The sequence below is a fragment of the Pelobates fuscus genome, chromosome 5 (assembly GCF_036172605.1).
Source record: "Pelobates fuscus isolate aPelFus1 chromosome 5, aPelFus1.pri, whole genome shotgun sequence".
Taxonomy (NCBI): Eukaryota; Metazoa; Chordata; class Amphibia; order Anura; family Pelobatidae; genus Pelobates; species Pelobates fuscus.
Genome location: NC_086321.1, coordinates 193,947,082 through 193,964,491, shown reverse-complemented (window position 1 = coordinate 193,964,491; position 17,410 = coordinate 193,947,082). Strand labels below are relative to the sequence as shown.

The following is a 17,410-nucleotide window of genomic DNA, read 5'->3' as shown; positions in this document are numbered from 1 at the left end:
AATCCAATCCACGGAGGCCCCACCTCACAACTTGCAGGATTTAAAGGATATGCTGCTAATGTCTTGGTTCCAGATGCCACAGGACAAATTTAGAAATGTTGTGGAGTCAATGCCTTGACGCATCAGAGCTGGTAGCACCAGGGGGATCTACATGATATTGGGCAGGGGGTTTTAATGTTGTTGGTCATCAGTGTGTATATATATATACATATATATATATATATATATACACACACACTGCTAAAAAAAAATAAAGGGAACACTTAAACAACACAATGTAACTTCAAGTCAATCACACTTCTGTGAAATCAAACTGTCCACTTAGGAAGCAACACTGAGTGACAATCAATTTCACATGCTGTTGTGCAAATGGGATAGACAACAGGTGGAAATTATAGGCAATTAGCAAGACACCCCCAATAAAGGAGTGGTTCTGCAGGTGGTGACCACAGACCACTTCTCAGTTCCTATGCTTCCTGGCTGATGTTTTGGTCACGTTTGAATGCTGGCGGTGCTTTCACTCTAGTGGTAGCATGAGACGGAGTCTACAACCCACACAAGTGGCTCAGGTAGTGCAGCTCATCCAGGATGGCACATCAATGCGAGCTGTGGCAAGAAGGTTTGCTGTGTCTGTCAGCGTAGTGTCCAGAGCATGGAGGCGCTGCCAGGAGACAGGCCAGTACAGGAGACGTGGAGGAGGCCGTAGGAGGGCAACAACCCAGCAGCAGGACCGCTACCTCCGCCTTTGTGCAAGGAGGAACAGGAGGATCACTGCCAGAGCCCTGCAAAATGACCTCCAGCAGGACACAAATGTGCATGTGTCTGCTCAAACGGTCAGAAACAGACTCCATGAGGGTGGTATGAGGACCCGACGTCCACAGGTGGGGGTTCTGCTTACAGCCCAACACTGGGCAGGACGTTTGGCATTTGCCAGAGAACACCAAGATTGGCAAATATGCCACTGGCGCTCTGTGCTCTTCACAGATGAAAGCAGGTTCACACTGAGCACATGTGACAGACGTGACAGAGTCTGGAGACGCCGTGGAGAATGTTCTGCTGCCTGCAACATCCTCCAGAATGACCGGTTTGGCAGTGGGTCAGTAATGGTGTGGGGTGGCATTTCTTTGGGGGGCCGCACAGCCCTCCATGTGCTCGCCACAGGTAGCCTGACTGCCATTAGGTACCGAGATGAGATCCTCAGACCCCTTGTGAGACCATATGCTGGTGCGGTTGGCCCTGGGTTCCTCCTAATGCAAGACAATGCTAGACCTCATGTGGCTGGAGTGTGTCAGCAGTTCCTGCAAGACGAAGGCATTGATGCTATGGACTGGCCCGCCCGTTCCCCAGACCTGAATCCAATTGAGCACATCTGGGACATCATGTCTCGCTCCATGCACCACAGGCTGTCCAGGAATTGGCAGATGCTTTAGTCCAGGTCTGGGAGGAGATCCCTCAGGAGACCATCCGCCACCTCATCAGCAGCATGCACAGGCGTTGTAGGGAGGTCATACAGGCACGTGGAGGCCACACACACTACTGAGCCTCATTTTGACTTGTTTTAAGGACATTACATCAAAGTTGGATCAGCCTGTAGTGTGTTTTTCCACTTTAATTTTGAGTGTGACTCCAAATCCAGACCTCCATGGGTTGAAAAATTTGATTTCCATTTTTAAATTTTTGTGTGATTTTGTTGTCAGCACATTCAACTATGTAAAGAACAAAGTATTTCAGAAGAATATTTAATTCATTACAATCTAGGATGTATTATTTTTGTGTTCCCTTTATTTTTTTGAGCAGTGTATATATGTAAACTTATATTTAGTATTTAGGCTTTATTAAACAGTAGATATAGAAAAATATCTAATTATCATTGTTACCGTGTGGTGGGGGATAGCTTCGGTGTCAGTGGTTCTGCTTCCATTTTGCGTATGATATCTGAAGATTCTACAAAAAAGAACATGAAAATGAAAAGAGGGTATGTATATAAACAGAAATAACGAATTCTAAATGTGTTACTCAAAATTCAGTCAAGATCACTTAAGACATGATGAAGGTGGCATAGTTTAGTAATACATTAGTTAATTGTAACGGGTCTCCTATACTCCGGCGGAGAATATCCGCTGTAGTTCTCCCAAACTCCAGTGAAGCAGTGATTATAGCTCCCAATTCCCAAAACATCATCCTAGATTTGATAAAAGGTAGAAACTAATGTGTTTAATCATGGCCAAATTACCCACTTATATACCAAACAAGGATGCAGTAAAACACGCCCAGAACACTCCCACAAAATGTCCACATATTCCTGTGTCAGAGTGACTCGGCATAAAAACATAAAATATCAAAATACATAAAAATACATACCAACAAATAGGAACCCCCAGAAATGATATATTGTTAAATAGTCCTGATCTGAGCACCTACGTTTTCCAAATAGCATTCAGATCCATGCAGTGTAGGGGAAACGCCACAGTGTGGAAGTTATAACTTGCCGCACACATGGTCCAATGCCCAATACAGTTTCAGGGTGTTTGGTGCAGTTGCTGGTCAATTTTTGGGAGCTCCTGCGGCCGCAATACGGTTGCTCCAGCTGGCGCCTAGGTAGCGTATTTTCCCTTTAGTCTCATGCACCTTCCCTCCAAAAAACTCTCTCCTGGCGGATTTCAAAGTGGTTTAAAGTTGTCCGGGAACCGCATCGTCACCTCCTGCCGAAGACAGTTACATAACATTCGAGGCTAAGTCCTGCTGAGGTGACCGGGAACCCACAAAATGAGTTCCATAGCGGACGCGGCTAAGTACCGCTGGGACTTTTCGTGGGTTTGGTTCCCGCGAACGACCACCAGACAGCTAGCGTTCGATTCCATTTGCATGAAGTGAAATTGCCGAACAAGGGACTCCCAGGGCAAGCTACTAATGGCGGTTGGGGAGATTTAACTCCCGAACAGGGACTTGGAATATGACCCATAGTCTTGAGGCAGGAGGCTTCCTAGCAGGCTCCTCCACGAGCTTGTGGCAAACATCCAGCATAATGAGCGTTTGTCACACTAATTACCGTACATAATGCAATTACTTTATTCACTAAGTGTCAACATGCATGAATAGACAGTAAGATACATGTAAAACTGCCCACGACAGCAAAAATATCTAATCTGGAAAAAAAAATTCCAACTCAGCCATAGTTAATGCTTAGATATTTTAGATTGAATTTTGTCACTGATTTTTAATTTGCCAAGTTTTGTGGTTTAGAAATAACTCTAATCAAAGAATGGTAGGTGGAACAAAAGTGCAAAAAAATCCAAGTGCAAGCAAGCCACTAAAAAGGATCACTCCCCAAATCCCATTAAAACATAAAACAAAATCTATATGGCTAAAGAAGACATACAGTTTAGGGCATCACAATCATTAATGTGGTGATATATTTACTGCTCAAATAGAAGTACGAAACATGTAAAAACTAAATAAAATAATCATAGTGCAGTATTTACTTAACACAAAACAGTCTTGCGTGTTAACCTCAAATAAGCTCAGTCCCCAGTATGATGAGCAGCTGCCAATGGGACCTCTGAACACATAGCTGTCCATCATACTGGGGACTGAGCCTATTTGAGGCTAAAAAGCAAGTTTGCACAATTTAGATATATATGTCTTATTGTACCAATATTTTTGTGAGTGTTTTTATTGATTATTTTAGACTGTCTGTGTTAACTACACTGCCTGGCCAAAAAAAAGAGTTGACGCCTGGATTCAACTAAGCGAATATAGGATGGGGGACTGACTGCCATGCCGGGTAGGCGTGCCCTACATGAGCTCTGAGACTTTTATGCAATAAATAGCGGTTTTATGCCTAAAAACTCGACTTATATGCAACTCACCAAGACATCTAACTGTCTCTAGCTGCACCTGAGCTCTAAAACAGCGACTGTAATTCCCCTTTGTGGACACAGAGAGTAGATCAATCGAACTACAGCCTGGTGCACTTTGACTAGTGTACAGGCGGCCGATCTCCTGTCAGGACTACCCATTAAGCTGGAATCACCTCCTGTGGACTGGAGGGGGTCATCCCAGTCTAGGAGACATGCCTGCCGAGACAGGGCTTTACAGCACTGCAGCCTAATCTGGCAGGAGACGAACAGAGACCAATCCAAGATGGTGGACGCCATGTGTGCATTGCAGCCCAGGACCCACATCTGTCCACGCTGGACAGGATCTTTAAGGACTTCTGGGCAAAGTTACACCGCCGCCTGCATCCACCTCCCTTGCCGAAGCCACGCCGTGGTCCACCTCATGAGCTGCCTCCCAGCACTCTACCCCCTCCAGTGGCTCAAGCTCCTGGCCGAAAGCCTCCTCACAGCCACCCACCTGTCAAACATAGCCATAGAGGTTCTGCCGGCTCACAGGCACTTGTACCGAGAGGCGGACGAAACTGTGAGTCAGGTTGCCGGCCTACTCCAGCACTCACAGCCAGGGAAAGCAGCTAACCGATACCGAACACGGGACCGCACTGCTGCAGAATGCTCCCCCCCCTCTCCTCTCGACATGACGACGGCACACTACCACAGCACAGCACAGAGCTACCCCAGTCTGTGGCTTTCTAGATCTCGGCCTAGCCTCGACCCTGACGGACTCACACACACAGTGCCTGGGGCTCTGCAGAATGGGCATCGGCTGAAGCTGGGCATGAAGGGGGGCTCACCCACTGTATGCCTGATAGTCTATGGGGATGGCTTCTATAATTTATATTCCTGTCTTCTGCCAAGCTACTTGTCTTATCACTCACTCCTCTCTTGCAGTTGAATTTACTCTTAGTCTCTCTTTCACTACAGTACAGCTTGCCTAACTATGATATTTTCATGATAAAAAAAAATGAATGTGCTGCTTCCTCTATATACCTTATGCAATGGAAATGTCATATCTCTTGACCAAATATATATACTGATGACATTACCCCTGTTGTAACCAAGCACATCCAAAAATAAAGAATTTACAAAAAAATAAATAAGCAAATAGGTAAGAGCCTCCTATTGGATAGTTACTGCATGGGTGATTGTCTTTCAGCTGTCAACAAGTTATTTAACCGCAACTGATGCAGTGAGTAGCTTCTAATTTCTTAAACAACCATGTCGAAAGACACATCCCGTGGTCGTGGAAAAGATGTTAGTCTGTTTGAGAAGGGTCAAATCATAGCCATGCATCAATGCATCAAGATTTAAATTTTGTTAAGAACTGTCCAAAGCATTTTTAAAAACTGGAAGGATAGTGGGAATTTACCCTGTTCCAGAGTGATGGGCGCATCAAGGTAAGAAGAGAGGCAGATGAAGTGATGCACCCATCATGCCTACTGTACAAGCCTGCTATGATCTGGGGTTGCTGCAGTTGGTCAGGTCTAGGTTCAGCAACATTATGTGCCCAAAGAATGAGGTATGCTGAATACCTGAATATACTGAATGACCAGGTTATTCCATCAATGGATTTTTTCTTCTCTGATGGCACGGGCATATACCAAAATGACACTGCCAGGATTCATCGGTCTCAAATTGTAAAAGAGTGGTTCAGGGAGCATAAGACATAATTTTCAAACATGGATTGGCCACCACAGAGTCAAGACCTTAACCCATTGAGAATCTGTGGGATGTGCTGAAGAAGGCCTTCGGCAGTGGTCCGACTCTCCCATCATCAATACAAGATCTTGGTGAAAAATGAATGCAACACTGGACAGAAATAAATCTTGTGACATTACAAAAGCTTATCAAAACAATCCCACAGCCAAGGCGTGCCGTAATCAAAGCTAAAAGCGGTCAAACAAAATATTAGAGTGTGTGACCTTTTTTTTTGGTGGTGACTTTTTTTTTTTATTCTTTATTTTTGAACATGCATGAGGTTACATTGCATCCTGCATTGCCACAACAGCAAATGCGAGGACTTGCGGTACATTCAATGATACATGCAAGATGACTTTGAGGGCTATTAGAGCTAATACTTGCATCATTTAGTAAAACAGCATGAAATTTTATTTTATAGTAAACGATTAAGCTAACAACAAGTTTGTAGGGACAGCATGAGTTAGTCGAGCTATTGTTGTTGATTAAACCAGTGGCTCGTTTTTAAGTTAGATATCTTGCAGGCTATACAGGCTAGACAATATGAAGCTGGAGTAACTAAAACAACCAGTGTGAGGGAGTTGCTAAGCTTGGTCCCATATCTGGTTTTGTGGGCAGCAATTTAAACAAGGCAGGGGTATACGCATCTTACAGTTGAGAAAAGGATATATCGTTAGTTATGCACAATGCTAAGATTAACAGCGCTGAGTTATGCTATAGTTGCTGTGTGTTTGCTGTGTTGTGGCTAAGTCCTGCTTAACCCTTGCCAGTCCTGGGTGTGATGATGCATTGAGGTGTAGCTGGTGTCCAGGGAGCCCGCAGCTGTGGCATGGAGAGGTGAGAAGGGTGCTCAGGTTGCTCTTTGGATGGTGAGGCCGAGTATTGTTGTTGCAGTCTGAGGTTTCCGGGTATCCGCCCTGGATTTGGCCCCTTTCTCTGGGTACACGGTGGCTGGCTATAAGGCCTCTGGTAACTGCTGATGGGGCAGAGTGGAGCTTTAGGGCAGGCGGACGTCTTGGTCGTTTGGCTTTTTGGAGGTGGGAGGTTGGACTACAGGAGTGGTACCTGGCGTTTCAATGTCCACAGTGTCCCCTGGTATGTCGGGCGGCAGGGTAGGCGTGCCATCTTGTTGGGCTCTGGCCTCACGCCGGGTCTGCAGGCTTTTTCATCCGCCGGCTTCTCTTGTGCTGTAGGTGGGTTGCTGTGGGGAGGTCTGCACTCCACGTGTCTCCAAAATTCTTGGCATATGCGGTCAAAGTTGGCGTTGAATCGCTCCCTCCAGGCTTCTGGGTTCTCCTGGGACCTCGGAGGTAGTGGCTCAGCGGCCATCTTAGATGTAGCATGCGGCCCACACTTAGGCTTAGTACTCCCCCGTTGCTGGTGCGAGAGTCTCTCCAGCTGGGACGGGGATGACCCCCACCGGTCCATGGGGGGGGATGCAGGGCGTCGGGATGGTAGCCGCTTGGTTGAATTGGGCTACTGGAACCCCGGTTACAGGTTAAATTTGTCGCTTTTAGGCTCGTTTGGGTCAGAGCTCTCAGCCTGTGCGTCTGGCTAGCTCGTCTGTCAGGCCCCGCCCCGGTGGTGACTTTTGTTATTGGCCAGGCAGTGTAAATACTGCACTATGATTTTTTTTTCTTTTGTTTTTACATGTATCGTACTTCTATTTGAGCTGTAAATATATCACCACACTAGTGATTGTAACGGATCACCTGGCACCCCGACTTGGTACCTCCGTTAATGGATGCTCCTAGTGCTTCCTGAGGACTCCAAGCACTCTGGCAGACACCACAATCACCGAATCCGAGAAACCTTTTAAATTCTCCCAAGCATATGAATGCTGTAGACCATTGAATAGGAACCATACGAATAGGCTTGTACTCCTAGCAGTCAACTGGAACAGCATGCAATAAATCCTTCCCCCCAATAATGAGACGACACATCACTTTGAGGGTAAAACAGGAACTCTGGACTGGCTCATCCAGCCTGGCTTTTATTACAATAATCCACATACAGGCCACACCCAGGGGGAGGCAAAAAATAACCAATCACATACATGGTTCAGCCCACATATCCCCTCCCCTCAGATCGCTGGATAGCCCTTATTCAGGGGGACAACATATCCAAAATTCAAGTCATTCGGATGAACAGTTCGGGAGATATGAGGTTCCAAAGATTTGACCGACCGCATGGGTAAAGTATCCGAAAACAGTTCCATGCATTTTGGCCCTGCGGTCGGTCACAAACAAGGGAATGAAAACAGACGAATTGCCTGTGTTATAGAGCCTGGAGAGGGTTTGAATGAATTCCCTTGTTTGTGGGGTTCTTTCTACCGAACGGCGGGTCATTCGGTAGTTCCTATACGAATTTCTGGAAGTATGGAGGTCTCAGCGGTGTTTGCCTAGTCAAGTGTCCGATTTTAGTTCCAGACACTCGACGGCAAAACACCGCTGTTCGGTAGTTTAAGATGGCCGCCGCCACGTGTTTGTTTCCCGAATGGCGGCCACCCAGAGGACAAAGAATACATTACACTGATTGCCAATTACCCGTTTGCAACATTGTTGCAAACTGTAATTGGAGGCACACTTATTCCTGGGTGGTCTGGTTGTTCGGTAGTTTCACTCAATATAATGAATGGAGTGATTCTACCGAACAATCAGATGAATGCTGCATACATATCCCAGGTTAAACTCAACACATAAATACATATGTAATATTAAAGGCAGTATACTGGAATATGCTCCACAGTCTTAAAGGGACAGTAGTCCCAAAAGTCCCAATATGTCCATCGCTGATTTTAAAGGGCCAGTAGCAGCAATATAAAGTACAATATGCCCCAAATAACCCAGGGGCCATAGTCAGCAGGTAGGAGGCTAGCAAACAGGCTTCTCCAGGGCCCAGTGGCGAGGTTGGTTTCGCCACAGTGATTGTGGCGCTCTAAATGTCTTTTTTAGCCATACAGATTTTGTTTTATAGTGAATAACTCTGACAGTACCAAAACTCCTGCTCTCTGGCTCTTTAAGTCTCTAACTTCCTGAAAAAAAAAACCCCAAAACATACATCAGTTCTGATTTTTGATCTCTGCTTTTCCTAGGTGCAAAGATGAAAAGGAAACAAAAAAACACAAGCCACACTGTGGAGAATTTATTTACCATCAAACTGAGTGCAAGAAGATTTCTATTCCACTGGACTACAACTCCTGTCATGCTTAGTGAGATTCTGCCTGAGGTTGGCGGGAGTTAAACTATGTATCGCCTCCACCCTCACTGCATCTGAACTGAAAAAGGGCAGTGTGCCTTTTACAACTTCTTTTTCTGTACTAAATATTCTCCTCTTCCCTTCCTTTCTTTGTCTACTTTCCCCACTATGCTTTTATTTCCAACACTGGTAATTTTTACCTCCTTAGATAGATGGTCTACACACTCTCCACATATTTCTAGAATTACTTTATCTCCTCCTCTGTCTACCTACCGCACCCCGGAAGACTAATTTTTAAATCAGGACATTGGGTTTTGGCTGTGGAGTCTTCTTGACAGACAGTTGTAACTCTGGATACTTGTATGCCTAATATTGTCCTTTGTGTCTGTGAAGTCTTGTTACATTATTACAGTTTCCTATATTTTTTATGACTTGTAGTTGTAACATTATATACATAAAAAATGTTTTAAAAAAATATACATCCAGGTACGTGATCACGTGAAACCGCACGTGCCATAAGGAGGGGCATGAATCAGGGAGTGGAGCGGTTGAACGCGGCATTTGAGATGCAGAGTTCACAACTACCAAATCGAAAAACAGATCAGCAAACAGTTTGGACTCATGAAAGTTAAATCACAGAGTTAAGAGGACACAAGGTTAGCAGTGAGGAATTCAGCGGGTGGAGGAATTTGAACCTTGCGGCAATAGAAGGAAAGAATATTGCACCTTGCGGTGAAGTCGACACACAATGAAATATATACTGCCTAATAACCTGGCTCCACGAGGACGCAAGGTCAGAAAATCAAACAAGCAGGAGGAGATGACTGATCCTCGGAATTATAAATTGTTAATTTCCTCTGCAAGGACTCCCTCATACTATTTTGCTGACTTTTACATCTCAGGTATACAAATACTTATTGCCACACAAAAATCCGACCATAGCCACACTCTACTGTCTACCCAAAATACACAAAAATCCGATAGACCCGCCAGGTAGACCTATAGTCTCCGGCAATAATTGTCTAACTGAGAGATCTAGTAAATTCATTGACAAAATCCTAAGACCTATGGTTATCACATTACCATCCTATCTACAGGATACTAAGTCAACACTACTAGCTCTTGAGGGGCTACAGGTCCCCCCCCCTACACCCTACTGGTGAGTCTTGACGTAGTTTCTCTCTATTCCAACATTCCACATGACAAGGGAATCCTTGCATGTGAATTTTTTCTGAACCAGTCCTCTCTTGATTTCACCAAAAAGAACTTTATAATTAAGTTATTAAAGTTCATCCTAACCCATAACTATTTCATCTTTAATGGCAGATACTACTTACAACGAACCGGCACTGCCATGGGCACGGCTTGTGCCCCCACGTATGCAAATTTGTTTTTGGGTTGGTGGGAGCAGCATGTCATCAAGTCATCAAAGTATCAAGCGTACCATGGATATATTTTGAAGTGGTACAGATACATTGATGACATGCTGCTCTTTTGGACGGGTCCAGTCTCGGCTTTTGGTGACTTTGTTGACTGTCTAAACATCAATGACATCAATCTGAAACTTACGTCAGTTATTGATGTACGCGAACTTATCTTCTTGGACTTACGGATTATACTACATGAGGATGGCACTATAAGCACTGAGCTATTCAGGAAGTCAACAGCAACGAATAGCCTACTTCACTGGGATAGCCATCACCCATACAGTCTAAGAGCGTCCATCCCATACAGCCAATACCTTCGAGCAAGAAGGAATTGTTCCGAAGACCTTTCCTTTTACCAAGAATGTCAACAATTAAAGTCTCGCTTTAAATCTTTAGGATATCCCAACAGAGTCTTAAAGAAGGCATTTCAAAGAGCCAGTCAAACTGATAGACTTGCCAGTCTCAGGTTCACTCGTACGAAGTCCTCAAACTCCATTCCCAGATGCATTGGCACATTTGATAATGGCTGGGGTACCATGTCCAATATCCTGTCTAAGAATTGGCCAATACTGTGCAATAACCCTATACTTCAAAAACTACTACCTGATCACCCAGAACTGACAGCTAGGCGAGCTAGGAATTTACAAGACATGCTCGTCCACAGCCATCTGTCTTCCCCCCAGGCTACACAGAATTGGCTTTCTCAAACTAAAGGCACGTACAGATGTGGGCATTGCAAAGCTTGCAAACACATCTGTCCATCTAAATTTACGCAATCTATTTGCTCGAAGTTGAAGGTTCATACTAATGCCCTGGTCAATTGCAGTACCACCAATATCATTTATTTGATAACTTGTGAGTGTGGACTGCAATATATAGGGAAAACGTTCCAACAATTTAGGCGCAGAATCCTGCAACATATCGGCTCCATTAAAAATACCATCAGCCCTACGCCAATAGCTAGGCACATTCAGAATTTTCATGGAGGTTTGACGAACTGCTTGAAATTTCAAGCAATCGAAAAGCTTTTCTTGAACCCTAGAAAAGGCAACATGAATAGACTCCTCTTACAAAAAGAGTCCAAATAGATTTATAAATTTAGGACATTGACACCTTGTGGTTTGAATGAGGAATATAACTATACCCCTTTTATCCACAAATAAAGTTATCTGTGATTCGGGTGGCACTGTATCACATTACATTACTATTACTACATTACTTCTTTTATATTATTGACCCTGTATTTTTTTATTTTTTCAAATTTCTTATCAAATTTATTTCAAGTCCTAACATTGGTGGAATATGGACCTAATACATAATTTTCAATGTTGTCTCTTCAGATTTATGGTCCATATTGAATTACTGAGATGATATATACATTATAATCTAATTCTTCATGTTATATACTTTTCATGACTTAATTAGATTTTACAATCTTCAGGAGTTATTAACCTAGGATGCCAATCTTCATGCTTTGTATGTTCACACTATTATCAGTTTTTGCTAAGCTTTATAATCTTCTTTAGCACTTCCTGTCAGTTATAACTGTGTGCAAAATCAATTGGCATAGCCCTGTTTCGTCAATTTTTACTCCTGGATATTGTTTTCATCCATAGTATTCCTCTCTGCCATTTACCATCTACTATACCGGCATGGCAGTTAAGGGGTTAGCTGACACTTCCTGCTAGCCCCTCCCACCGACCAATCAGATGTTTGGGCGCTATATTTAAACCGAACCGACGAGGACAGCCTTCACCCCTTGAAAAGCCGCTCACTGGCGAAACGCGCGTCAGGGCTTTTGCACGTGGAGATTTCTCGCTCTGATAGTCTGCAAGTTTAGCTTGTATTTTAGCTAGTTAGAAATCTTGGACAATAGCTGAGTTTAGTGGGAATCTGTGGGTCTGCTAAGTTTTTATCTAATAGCCGAATCTTGGGCGATATTGCCAGCTTTAGACTTAGCGTTAAACTGCAGTTAGACGCCACTACACAGCTACTGTGTGTATCATATATAGTTCTAGGGTTACTAACCTTAGCTACTTGCTTTCTTAGCGAATTCTCTTTTCTGGCTATAGCAGGGATTGTTCGCTTAGCCAGTCACACGTTTTTTATTATCATTTCTATACCCAGGTTAATTCTGTTTTTCTCGTCCTGGGTTTTTTCTTTCACTATTTCTGTCTTAGGATTTATATCCCTGTCCTACCTTCTGCTATATGTAACTACCTTCTGTTACTCTGTAATAGTATTATTAATATTTGCAACATTATTACAAGGGCATTCTCCCTCTGATTACATAGTTACAGAGTAACATTGATTCAAGGTTCTTTTCATTATAGCTCAACCCCATTTTTGAGATAGACTATATTCAGTATATAGTGACTTCTATCACTTCTCTATTGTGGAACTTTTTTCCACTGTATGTCTGTTCGTGTTTAGAGCCAGATATATCTCTAGCTCTTTTTTATGTTTTTTGCATTTATTAAAAGTTATATTTTAATTAACCCCTTCAGGACGGAGTCAATAGTACACGTTCTGATCAAAACAAAACGTAAACAAATACTGGAATTTGCGCTATATGTCTGTTCACCCGTAGTTCCCCTCTTTCATATTATATGCACCCACACTTATTATATATCATTTTGTTCAGGAGAAACAGGGCTTTCATTTTATATCAAATATTTATATATGAAACATAATTTATTATGAATAAAATGTAAAAAACTGTGAGAAATTTAATTTTTTTTTTTAAATTTGTAGTTCCGCCTCACATTTTAGCTGTACATGTCATAATACTGTTAGGTTTTACTGCAACAAAAAGCACATATTTGTAATCAGCGATGTCTCACGAGTACAACAGTACCCCCCATTAACAGGTTTTATGGTGTTTTGGAAAGTTACAGGGTCAAATATAGAACGTTCCATTTTCAAATTGAAATTTGCCAGATTAGTAATGTTACCTTTGAGACAGTGTGGTAGCCCAGGAATGAGAATTACCCCCATAATGGCATACCATTTGAAAAAGTAGACAACCCAAGGTATTGAACGTGGGGTATGTTTAGTCTTTTTTTAGTAGCCACTTAGTCACAAACACTGGCCAAAGTTAGCGTTCATATTTGTTTTTGTGTGAAAAAAGCAAAAAACTAATATTTGGCCAGTGTTTGTGACTAAGTGGCTACTAAAAATGACTGGGCATACCCCATTTGCAATACCTTGGGTTGTCTACTTTTGCAAATGGTATGACATCATGGGGGTAATTCTTATTCCTGGGCTACCATACGATCTCAAAGGCAACATAACTAATCTGGCAAATTTCAATGTCAAAAAAATGAAATGCAAGCCTTATATGTGACTCTCTAACTTTCCAAAACACCATAAAACCTGTACATGAGGGGTACTGTTATTCTCGGGAGACTTCACTAAACACAAATATTAGTGTTTTAAAACAGTAAAACATATTACAACAATAATATAGTCCATAAAAGTGCCGTTTGTTTGAAAAAAATGCAAAAAACTTCACTTTTACTTAAAATATCATTGTTTTAATAAAATTTACCAGTTTTAAACACTAATATTTGAGTTCAGCGAAGTCTCCAGAGTAAAACAGTACCCCCTATGTACAGGTTTTATGGTGTCTTGGAGAGTTACAGGGTCAAATATAGTGCTTGCGAATTAAATTCGCTGCACTTTCTCCGTGTTGTTAGGCATGTCAATCAAATTTTAATTAATCAAATGACATAATTATGTTAAAAAATGACTTAAATATATACGTAGAATTTTAATATATAAGCATTTATAGGTATTTAAATTCTACGTGCATACTAATGTAATCTTTTATGTAATTATATGTATTTATCTCTATATATATATTTGCGGTTATTTGCATTTTATATATAGATAGATATATATATAGAATGTCATTCTAAGTGTATTATGTTACCAATATATATATATTAATAGCAAAATACAGTTAGAATGAAATTACATATGCATATATAATTTATTTTAAATTTTGTTTCAATATTTTATTTATTTATTTTATTATTTTATTTATTTATTATTGTAATTAGACGTATTTATATATAATATATGTGTATATATCTATTATATATATAATATATATACATATTATATATATGTAACGTCATTCTAAGTGTATTTTAATATTAATATATATACTAATATTAATATTAAAATACACTTTGTATGACGTTACATATATAATATGTATATATTATATATATAATATATATACATATTATATATATATATAAATACTTTTAATTTAATTTTACACATGTTTAATACCTTTTTTTTACTCTTCCTACCAGCAGGGGGACTGTCTAATATTTTAGACAGTCCCCCTGCTGGCAGATCCACAGCCAGCTATAGGGGGCCATGTGATCGCTCTTTGAGAGCGATCACACGGCCCCTGGGGGCCTCATTTGCCATGGGTGGGCTGCCTGGGCTGTCAGGCAGCCCCCCAGAAGAGGATCGCGGCGGAGGTAAGTAGCTGCGATCTTCTGGGGGCTTAAGCCGTTACGGCGTTCTATGACGCCACAACGGCTTTAAAGCCCTTTAAAGCCGCGACGGCATAGAACGCTGTAACGGCGTTAAGGGGTTAATACTCAGTGGTCACTGGACAGTCCAGTTTCTTCTTTCCAGTTTCTTATTTTGCTGACTGTGATCAAAGCCGAAATAAATAAAAATAAAAAACGGCAATACAGTATAATTGATTGTTAAGATCTAATTTGAAGGAAATTAAAAAACAAAGTGGAATAAAAATATATATAAAGTGTTTGAAGCTGAAATTGTTAAAGGACCACTATAGGCACCCAGACCACTACAGCTCAATGGAGTGGTCTGGGTGCCAGGTCCATCTAGGGTTAACCCTGTCTGCTGTAAACATAGCAGTTTCAGAGAAACTGCTATGTGTACATTAGGATTAATCCAGCCTCTAGTGGCTGTCTCATTGACAGCCGCTAGAGGCGCTTCTCACTGTGATTTTCACAGTGAGAAGACGCCAGCGTCCATAGGAAAGCATTGAGAATGCTTTCCTATGGACTGACTGAATGCGCGCACGTGTTTTCCTGGCACTATAGTGGTCCTTTAAGTAAGAGAGAAGATAACAGGATAAAAGAAAACTAAGAACTGAATAAAAACAATAGGTTAAAACGTGGGAGAAATTAGAAGAAACTAAGAAAGAGACAGATGTTAAGAGACGGCAATTAAGCAAAGATTCAATGCACATAGTAAGTGGTGACTGAAAAATGTGGACTGTCTGACTAAGAGTGATGAGATTTCCTTAAACTTATCTAATAGTAATTACTCTCCTGCCTATCCCAGAGTTAAGTATCCAGTACCTTTATTACTAAAGTGTACAACTAAAAGCAACTCATACAGGAATCAAAATAAATAAGTAAATACACAGACTATACATTTCTATCTTTAACCCCTTAAGGACCGGACTGTTTTTGCGATGTTGTACATTTGCGACTAGGCATCTTTTTACACTTTTGTGGTGTTTGTGTTTAGCTGTAATTTTCCGCTCTCTCATTTACTGTTCCCATACAAATTATATATTGTTTTTTTCTGGACAAAAGGGGCTTTCTTTACATACCATTATTTATATAATCTCATGTAATTTAATTTTTAAAAAATGAAAAAATATGATGAAAAATTGAACGAAAAACATGTTTTTTGACTTTTATGTGAAAAATCTTTTACTCATCTACAAAAGCGAATGAAAAAAACTGCTAAATAGATTCAAAATTTTGTCCTGAGTTTAAAAATACCCAGTGTTTACATGCTTTTTGCTATTTTTTTGCATGTTATAGGGCTATAAGTACAAGTAGGATATTGCCGTTTCAAAACATACATTTTTAAAATGTATCAATAGTGACATTGTAACACTATTATCTGTCATAAATCGCTGAATAACACCCCACATGTACATATTTTTTTTAAAGTAGACAACCCAGGGTATTCAATATGGGGTATGTCCAGACTTTTTTAGTAGCCACTTAGTCGCAAACACTGGCCAAAGTTAGCGTTCATATTTGTTTGTGTGTGAAAAAAGTAAAAAACTAAATTGAACGCTAATTTTGGCCAGTGTTTGTGATTAAGTGGTTACTAAAAAAGACTAGACATACCCCATTTGCAATACCTTGGGTTGTCTTCTTTTGCAAATGGTATGCCATCATGGGGGTAATTCTCATTCCTGGGCTACCATACGCTCTCAAAGGCAACGTAACCAACCTGGCCATTTTCAATGTAAAAATATTTGACCCATATATTTGACCCTGTAACTTTCAAAAACGCTATAAAACCTGTACATGGGGGGTACTGTTATACTCAGGAGACTTTGCTGAACACAAATATTAGTGTTTCAAAACTGGAAAATGTATCACAACAATTATATCATCAGTAAAAGTACTGTTTGTGTGTGAAAAATGCAAAAAAAGTCACTTTCACTGACAATATCATCGCTGTGATATGTTTTGCTGTTTTGAATCACTAATATTTGTGTTCAGCGAAGTCCCCCGAGTAAAACAGTACCCCCCATGTACAGGTTTTAGGGTGTCGTAGAACGTTACAGGGTAAAATACAGTGATAGCAAATTAAATTCTTTGGACTTTCGGCCTGGGTTGGCAGGCAGGTCCCTTAAATTGCAATCAATAAAATAACTTAATTATGTAAAAATATTACATAAATACGCACGTAGAATTTAAATATATATGCATATTTATATATTTGAAGTCTACGTGTATATTTATATAATTATTTATGTAATTTTGTATATGGACATATGAATAGTTCGGATTCTTTTTATTTATTTATATATACATAGATATATATACAATTTCATTCTAAGTGTATTTTGATATAAATATATATATATTAATATCAAAATAAAGTTAGAATAAAATTTCGTATAGATATATAATTTTTTTTACATTTTTATTATTATTTTTACATGTTTAATTTAATTTAAATTACTTATTATTTGTATTTTATAATAATATATATATACAATATATATAGTTATTATATATATTATATATACGTGTGTAATTTAATTATAAGTGTATTTTTATATTAATATATGTACATATTAATATAAAAATACACTTAGTATGACATTATATATATGATATATAGACATATATTATATAGATATAATATATGTCTATATAT

General features: G+C 40.4%; 1 protein-coding gene across 1 annotated transcript in view; it reads right to left on the bottom strand.

Moving 5' to 3' along the window:
• The window catches only part of REC8 (REC8 meiotic recombination protein), a 142,071-nt gene that overhangs the window by 46,682 nt on the left and 77,979 nt on the right, over positions 1–17,410 (bottom strand). The window contains exon 9 of the mRNA XM_063456522.1: positions 1,878–1,944. Within this exon, the coding sequence (XP_063312592.1) occupies positions 1,878–1,944 (67 nt within the window). The remainder of the gene's footprint in view (positions 1–1,877; positions 1,945–17,410) is intronic.